At 46.9% G+C, this 8,623-nt stretch overlaps 1 protein-coding gene across 1 annotated transcript; it reads right to left on the minus strand.

The window, feature by feature from the left end:
• Nucleotides 1–2,065: 2,065 nt before the first annotated feature.
• MCL1 (MCL1 apoptosis regulator, BCL2 family member) lies at nucleotides 2,066–8,312 on the minus strand. Its single transcript, XM_026656264.2, has 3 exons — nucleotides 7,698–8,312; nucleotides 5,401–5,648; nucleotides 2,066–4,810 (listed from the first exon to the last, which is right to left on the minus strand). The coding sequence occupies exons 1-3, from the start codon at nucleotides 8,290–8,292 to the stop codon at nucleotides 4,694–4,696; spliced, it is 960 nt and encodes a 319-aa protein (XP_026512049.1). The 5' UTR covers nucleotides 8,293–8,312; the 3' UTR covers nucleotides 2,066–4,693.
• Between the last annotated feature and the right edge of the window lie 311 nt (nucleotides 8,313–8,623).

The following is an 8,623-nucleotide window of genomic DNA, read 5'->3' on the forward strand; positions in this document are numbered from 1 at the left end:
TCAGCCCCAGTTTCTAATAAAAGAAAGTGAGCTGAGATTGGCTGGTGGGCCACAAATGCCATCATTGGTGGGAGAGTAAGGGATTCAAATAGTCCAGGGAATCTTTATTAAAAAGAGAGAGAGGGTTGGGAATGGGGGATGAGAGAGATGTTCAAGATGATAGAGCAGGCATTCATAACATGGTCCTACTATTTTATTTTGTTACCAGGAACTACTTTTCATAGGATATATTGCATAAGCAAGCCCCAAGCTTCTTTTTAAATGAAATATACAAGAACCCATGCTATATCAATCAGCCCCTCTATAGTGTGCATTAGATAGGTCCGTATGGAACCACAGGGACCTCAATAAGGCCTCTAGGTACCACAAAAATAATGCTACTGCTGCATGTCTTCAGCTTTGGATTTGATGGACACTCCTGTGTCTTAGTGCTGTGATAACTTAATAGCTAACAGGGCAAGGAGGGCTTCTTAGCTGATCAGTTCAGCTGGTTCCAGGCACTGCTGGAGCATTCTCAGAAAGGACAAATGCAGGCACTGACCTCGTTCAAAAATTGGAGGAAACTCTTGTTTAGAACATGAACCTTTATTAACTAACTGCTTCAGAGGGAAAAATAAAGTATGGAGTGTGATTACTGGCACATTTTCTGCTCTCTGAAAGCCCTTATTTGAAAGGGAAAGGAAGTTGCCACCCTTTTACCAAAGCCGAGATAGTCTGTGGTGAATAGATAGCCTTCACAGTATAGACATGGTTACCAGGAAGCAAGACAGCTTTGACGCACTTTACACCCACTACCTAGAAACAGAGCAGCCAAATAGCGAAGGGGAAACCGCTCTACAAATTCCATATTTGCATATTTCCATAGCAAAGCCCCACCTTTGCATGAAGCCACCGGACTATGGGAAGGGGTTGTATAGAGAACATTCCTAAAAGCAGCTTAAAAGGAAGACAGAGCCAAACACTTCCAGACTCATCACCATATACTAAAACTGCCAACTTTCTTCCAGGGGCAGAGGCCCAGATTCTCCAAGGTACTGAGGCCCCTAACTTCCATTGATTCCTATGGAAGTTGGAGCCCAAATATCTTTGAGGATTGGGCCAGAGTGACTAGCTGCTGCTGTAGGTGGCCATCTGCCTCATTGTTACATGAAAGCTGACAGACTGTTCATTCAAAGTGGGGGTGGGGAGAAGGGAGGCGCATGATCTAATTGCACTAAGCATTTTCTAGTTTAATCCTGACAAGGTTTGCATTTTTAACAAAGCTGCCAAGAATTCTGCCACCCCTCACCTCCCAAGCAAGGGCTGAAGGCATAGAAGCAGAAGGGGGAGAAGACGACCCCATCAGTTAGGATCACGACCATCCCACTCTACACAGGATACAGCTTTTGCCTTTTCAGACAGGCCTATGAAACAGCTATTTGCCAGGGTGCCAAGTACCCTGCCTCCCCAATAAGCAATTTGTCATTATCACCAGTATACACAGAGCCAGCCTAAAGCTCTTTTGAGGGTGAGCAAGCAGGATTCTTGGGTACACAGCACACTTCACTCATACATACCCTGCACCCCACTCTGCTGTAATCTCATACAGCTGTTTGCATCTTTCAATGCCAGCACTTATACTGAAGAACCCCCCTGCCCCCTATCACTATACCCTTAAAAGCAGTCCTACCTACCACCCTCAGCTTGACTCTGGGTAGGTCAAAAGGTGGCAGCTCTAGCACATATCCCATTGTCGAGAGGAACCTTTGGTAAGGTAACACGTCCGCATGATTGAACGAATTGCTTCAGCATCAGGCCAGTTGCCCTCATGTTGCAATCCCCTCATGGAGGAGAGAAGCTGCCACGGAGAGGTACTTGTTTCGAAAGAAGCTTGTATGGGACAGTCAATCCTGGGCATCTGCTTCAGGCAAGAACAATACCAATTGATGTTTTCTTGCCTTGGGCAAGAACGTAGGCTATATGTACAGCTAGAACTACACTGTTAGTTTACACGGTGGCTGTAATTAATAGTAAACCCTTACTAGGTTATAAAAAGCATGTGTGGTTGAAATACAGATATACTTAATATATTTGCATGATTTATTTTAGGAGGGAACAGTCTACAGAAAAGCAGGCAGGCATAATTGCAGAATAGTTGGAATCTAATACACCCTTGAAAAGCTATGCCCGTTTGGTGAAGGCTATTGCACTTCTGGGGGCTGGGCAGAGGGGGAAGAAAAGGAACAAGTATTTCAGTTGTACACATTGTCTGGTCCCTGCCTGAATGTCAGGGCAGGGCTAAAGAGACTAACCCCATCCAAGCTTAAACAAAAACTCTCAAGATTAAAGGCTATTTGTGAAATGTTACTGCAACTGTTGAATTAGCCTCTCCCTTTGTGGTTGAGCCTCTGAGTGCAGCTGTTAGCACTTTCTATGTAGCCCCCAGTGATGTTTAGCTGAACTCTTGTATGCGACTGTTGAAGAGGTAAATTGAGCTGCTCAGTGAAGAAAGATTTCCCCCTTCTCCTTTTAAAGATAGTTGTGATCTGCTGAACTCGTTGAGATTTAAAGTGCTGGAGATGAATGTGAGTGTTTCCTTACTAACACACAATCCTGGATCAACATGAGCAAGGGTTCTCACAACTTCTGTACTATGGACAGGATGTTAGGGATTTGTCTTGACACCTCCTCATTCACAGTTGGAAACTATTGCTAAGACAGCTAGAGCAGCTGCTTACAGGGAGTACTAGAAAAGCTATAATGCTCTGTCATCTGTGTGACTTGATGCAACAGCTGGCTGCAAGTAGAAATTGCACTACGGTAATAGGTAGCTACAAGCCCTGTGCATGGGCTATGGGCTACCCCAGGCCCATAGAACACTTTGGGCATGTACAGTATATTCATTCATACTATAACTGAAGACTTCTGCTACCACTGTAGCAATAGGCTGGAAATTACATGCACATTAGGGAGAAAGAAGTTCACTACAGTCATAGCATACACTTGGCCACAAAATACTGTTATGGGGTGCTACTGCCTTAGCTTCGAGGCAGAGGAACAGCAGCAAGATTTAATTGTGCAGAAGTGAACAAAAACCACTTTATTGACAAGAGTAGGATGCTCATTTATTATGTAAACAAGCAAGCCTGACACTAGCACCATGTTTAAAGTCTAGGCTTTGTTTTACATTAGCTTCCACTTCAACCCTAATTCAGTCTGAACAAGATTTTATACAGTGAAGACTAATATATCTAATTTTGCTGAAAACCAAAAATTTAATGTGAAACTATTGTGCATACAGAGAGGGAATCAACTGGCTCAATTTTTTTGAACTAATACCAGATTACTCCCTGCAAGCCTGTCCAGAGTGAATGCTTAGAACTAGCTACTGAAGGATTGAATTGAGTATGTCAAATTAAGGATTCACGGTGCTAACTGCAGATTCAATCCAATGTAGCAGTTTTATTTAGTTTGAGAAAATGCTTACATTCAAAATTAGCTTAGTTTTGAATCAAGACTAAAAAAATAGGTCAAAATAAAACGTGACTAGGAAATAGCCAACACTCACCCATCCATTAAAGAGTCAGGAATAACCCAAAGATTAAAACAAACTAATAAAAAAACTTGTGCTGTTGCCAGCACGTCCTGGGGAACACAGTCACATGGCTGATCTTTGCCAAAGAAGCCTAGCAGTTTTACTAGAGTACATGAGGAAGAGACACTTTGTGGAAATCGAGTAAAAAGAGAAGCAAAAAAATAAAATGCTGTGTGCAATGGGCTGAAGTATAGTATTTCAATAAAGTGATCTGGACTCACTCAAGCCATCTTTCTCAAGAGATCATCTCTGTAAAAATGTACATATTTTACAGTTTTATAGACATTTACAAAGTTCTCTGTACAGCCTCCCTACCCCCTGGGAAGTTTTTACATACTTACAACTGCACTCCCTCTCTTTATAGCTGCATGTGTTCTTTGGGAGTCATAACAGAGGGGGCAAATAATGGTCTAAGGAGCTCTACTGGTAGCCTGTTAAAGTTGACTAGCTACAGTAAGGTCAGGCTTCTCAGCTTTCAAGAGGACTGTACCCCTTTTTACTGCTGATGGAATGTAGGCATATTTCAGCAAAAGTCCCACTCATAGCTGGTACATCTGGTTATAGCCAGAATAAACCTTTTTGCACTTCTAACTCAAGACACAAGCCACAAACTTAAGAGACTTAGTGGGTCCACAGGACCCTAGTCCACATTTCCAATGAGCTATGATCACAACTCAGAGCTAAGGAAATGAAACTCATTCCACATACAGCCATCATACCAAAACTAATAAAAGCCTCTAGGTAGTCCGGAGTAAGAGCCGCTGGTGCTTTTGTTGACTTGCAGAATAGGAGCTGTTCCCCTTAGTGACAAGACTGCACTTGAAAACAGTACTTAGCATCCTTTCACAGGGCTCTTCAAGGAAGTAGTATTACTTGCTTCATTTTCTGTTCTCATTAGCAAAAAAATCCTCTTGTTGGTACTCTCAGTCAGACTGCACCACGCTATCCCTTTCTGGGGAGGGAAGTCACTCAAGGAGATTCCCAGATGTTATTCTCTATGTTCCTGTGAAGTACAGTGTACTAGGTATTTTCACAGCAGGAAGTGTGCAGTTCACTAACTCCAGATGCAAAGGAGAGCTAGTCCACCTGGCATTTAGGTCATTTATATCACTCCATGGCTCATCGCATCATGTAGGCCAAGCTTGCTCCCAGTCCAGCAAAGCCTGCAAAAGCCACCAGAACATTCCTGATGCTACCTTCTAGATCCTCTACACGGAAGAATTCAACAAATCCCTCCTGGAAAAAAGAAGTGAATTATTAATGTCTAAGCCATTTTTCGGGGGGGGAGGGGGGGGGAGAAGAGGAGCTCACAATGCAGTTTGCCTTTATAAAGTTCTCATAACAGTAACATCCCTGCACACCAACTAGGGACTAATCACTATGACAAACTTGTACCAAATACAGAAGCAATTCAGTACATTCTACCTGATTAAGGGAACCTGTCTAGTGGGTTGAGTGTGGAATTTGGATCTAATTGCAGCACACTCATGGCATGACAGAACAAGTCAATTCACCTTTGCACCTTCCGTTTCCTATCTTTAATTTGGAGATAATGTCCACAGGGCTTTCAGATATATGGATGAAAGTGCTCTAAGTGCAGAGTAACATCATAAAGCACCATATGTCTTTATTACACCAATTAAGTGATTCATAATCTGCTTGCACTGCTCCAACCAGTAGTTTTAACTGGACTGGTAATTCACCCTGTATACCTTAGGCATGTACAAGCATGGCTGACACTTGGTGACACCTAGAGAGAGGTAAATATTATTAGACTGATGGACAACTTCATTAGCCACATTCAGTCCCTGCAATCTCTCACTTACCCAGCCTCTTTGGTTAACTAGCCAATCTCGTTTGCCTGTGACAAGCACATCTGTGATGATCCCTGCTAGTGTGTTGATGCAATTCTCCTGGTTTATGCTCTTCAGGTGTTTTGCAACAAAGGCACCAAAAGAGATGAGTGTCACAATTCTACCCCAGTTTGTTACTCCATCACTGAAAACATGGGTTGCAACGGCAGTCACTGACTTCAGATCCTCCTCATTCTTGATGTCTAGCTTCCGAAGCATCCCTGAAGTAAAAGATTAGCAGAAAAACACACTGAGACTACAAAAGTAACTCACTGACTGCAAACACTATACAATAGGTAGTATAAACACCAACAAAAAATGTCTTCCTTAAAGTCTAGACAAATACTGTATATCCTTCCTCCCAAGTGGAATAGAGGAAGATGGGAAAGCCATTATCTCCAGGCATGCAGGCATTAAGTTTGGAAGCTTTAGTACACAATTATATTAGCATGAACTATTTTAGTTTGTTAAATCCTTTTTGAGACAGGAACCTAAAATGAAAGTGCTGTGACACTGCTCTTAAGCTTTGGGGAAAACCTCTGTATTAGCCAAATCACAGTACCTCCTCCTCACTGGATATAGAATGACAGAACACCCAAGAACAACAAAACCAGTTTCTTTTCAGCCTGTCTTTTGGACACTCCTTGAACAGGCTAGTGAGTTAGAACAATTATGAAACGGTCACTCCTTATTAAAAGGAAGCCCAACCATTCTGACCCCATGGCCCCCTTGATGAATTAACATACATCAGACATCTGAAACTACTTTCTTGTTATAGTTAAAATTTACAGGATTCTCCTCCAATATTTGTTCCCTATTCAGCACCAGGCATTAAGAGATTAGTTATCCAAAAATACTGTTTATCCCAGCAATATACTCAAACTCATGAAAGAGGTAATTTATTCAGGTGGCTTAATGCCAACTGTAAAGGCTAATGAATTCCATTCCCCAAGGAACTAAACCCATTGAAAGTCCTTATCTTCTTTGATCTAAGTAAAATATAACCCTGTGGAAAGTCTACGGTATCTCAAATACTTCAGACTCATTAAATTTTAGATGAGTTATTTGAGGTTTCTCTTCAAAAAAGAAAAAAGTTACAGTATTGCTCAAAGTAGGAGTTTTGGGACTTCATGTTATGGTAACTACTGTAACATTAACACAAATTTCATGAAAAAGTTTTCAAAGTTTGGCATTTCAAACCTGAAACCCGGCGCTTAATGTAGTACTGAAATTCTCTTTTACTCAATCAAGTTGAGACACTAGAAGAGAACTGAAGAAAATGTGACCTTCAGAGGTTAATAGACACTGCAGATTGGAATATTACAAGTCAAGAAGATTCAGGACACCCACCTATGGACATGGACTTTAGCATTCAAGTTTCTGTAGCTATTTTAAGGCTATTGTGCAGCATTAAAGGGTGACGCTGGTGTAAAAACGCTAAAATAGTGCAATGGAGACAAAAGTCAGAATAAATACCTGCTAGCACTTCTGTTTTACTGCAGCCTAGAAAATGAAGAGGTCTAATCCATAACTGGCTAACCTTTGGACAAGATTTACAATATATTTGCATGTTTACTCACTTCTTGCACCCTGCTATGGTTAATATGTGACCATGTAGTTTTTGCAGAAGTTAAAGGGTTTTCCCCACCCTCTCGATCAACAAGGTTTAGTTTCGTTTTTTGAAGCAGCGAAGGTTATTCTGTCCAAACAGCTTTGGAAAGAATACCCTCTAACCGGGGCCAGGAGCCCTGCAGCCCCACTCCCAAGCCTGCTCCTCAGGGCCCGCTCTCCAGTCCCTACATCAGTAGTGGGCAACTTTTTTTCCATTTGCGGACCCCCTTAAAAAAAAAGGGGGTCAAATGGAGGCGCAGCCCCCTCTGGAAACCTTGCCTGGCGCCCAGCTTGTTCTAGGGCAGTGCCGACCTGGCGCTGAGCCTTTAGCCGAGAGCCTGCAACCCTCCAGGGGGGCACAGGCTGGAAACCACCGCCCGGGATCACGCGGACCCCTCCGACCCGACCCCGCTCTCCGGGGGGGGGGGGGGCACAGCACGTGCACGCCTCTGCCCAGCGCGGCTCCCCTCAAGCGGGCTCCAGCCGAAAGCCACAGCCCCCCGCCCCCCAGGGGCCCAGCCCCTCCCCCACTCCGGAGCCGGGGCCAACCAAGGGCAGGAGGCCGGGAAGGCGCAGGCCGCCCCGCCCCCGGCCGCCATCTTGGAAGGCGAGCCCGCCCCCCCCCATCCCCTCCTGTGTGGCCCGGCCCCGCCCCTCACCTTGGAAGGCGATCTGGTGCTTCTCCATGACGCCGTCGCCGACCCTCCGCAGCGTCTCCAGCGCCTTCTCCAGGGCGGCGGGGCCCGCCCCCCGCGGCCCGCTCAGCAGCCGCTTGAAGAGCGTCTTGCCGCCGGGCGCGCCCAGCTCCGCGGCCTCCCGCAGGTAGCGGCTGATGAGCTCCAGCGAGTCCTGGAACAGCCCGTCCAGCTCGTCGTCGTCCTCCGCGGGCGGGGTGCTGGGCAAGGAGCCGTCGGCGTGGGCGGCGGCCGCCGGCGGGCCCGTCCTCTCGGCGTCGGGGTCGCAGCCGTCCAGTTCCTCTTCCGGCCGCCACAGCGGGGCCGGCCGGGGCCCCCCGGCCCCCCGCGCAGGGGGGGTGGCGGGGGAGCCAATCAGCGCCCGGGCCCCCTCAGAATGACCGTTGGCACCCCAAGAGGCTCCGCCAATCAGCGTCGCCGGAGGGCCGGGGTCCCGCGCGCCGGGGGCGGGGGGGGTCCCCGCGCCGCTCGGGGAGCCCGGCGGGGAGGGGGGCAGCGTCGGGCCGCCCCCGCAGTACAGGTTGAGGCCGATCACCGCGTTCCGCTTTAACGCCAACATGGCGCCGTCTTCTTCCCAGGTCGGACAATCAGGGCAGGCGGGCGGGGGCCGCCGCTTATATTGCGAGCGCGAGCGGATGGGGGCGGGGCTGACGGGCCTGGAAGGGGAAGTGATGAATGGGCGGCTCAGCGATGGGCGGGGCCTTAGAGGAGGAGGGGGGGGCTGGGGGGGAATGGGGGGGGGGGGGGGGGAGGGGGGGGGGGGGGATCCAGAAAGCGATGGAAAAATCCAGGCTCGCTGGCTTTGCGCCTCCTGCGGGCGGGGGGAAGCTACTTTCTGGATGCCTGTGGGTTTCCCCAGGCTGTGTCAGGACAGGGGGAGTATTTTAAAG

This window comes from Terrapene carolina, unplaced genomic scaffold, assembly GCF_002925995.2.
Source record: "Terrapene carolina triunguis isolate 2854851 unplaced genomic scaffold, T_m_triunguis-2.0 Scaffold227, whole genome shotgun sequence".
In the NCBI taxonomy this organism is placed as follows: Eukaryota; Metazoa; Chordata; order Testudines; family Emydidae; genus Terrapene; species Terrapene triunguis.

What these genes read in the sequence shown, in the direction of transcription:
- MCL1 (XM_026656264.2), bottom strand. Translation starts at nt 8,292, where the DNA reads ATGTTGGCGTTAAAGCGGAACGCGGTGATCGGCCTCAACCTGTACTGC. An exon ending in GCACCAGATCGCCTTCCAAG is followed by an intron (nt 5,649 to 7,697) that starts GTGAGGGGCGGG and finishes CTTTTACTTCAG; the next exon opens with GGATGCTTCGGAAGCTAGAC. An exon ending in TAGTTAACCAAAGAGGCTGG is followed by an intron (nt 4,811 to 5,400) that starts GTAAGTGAGAGA and finishes TCTTTTTTCCAG; the next exon opens with GAGGGATTTGTTGAATTCTT.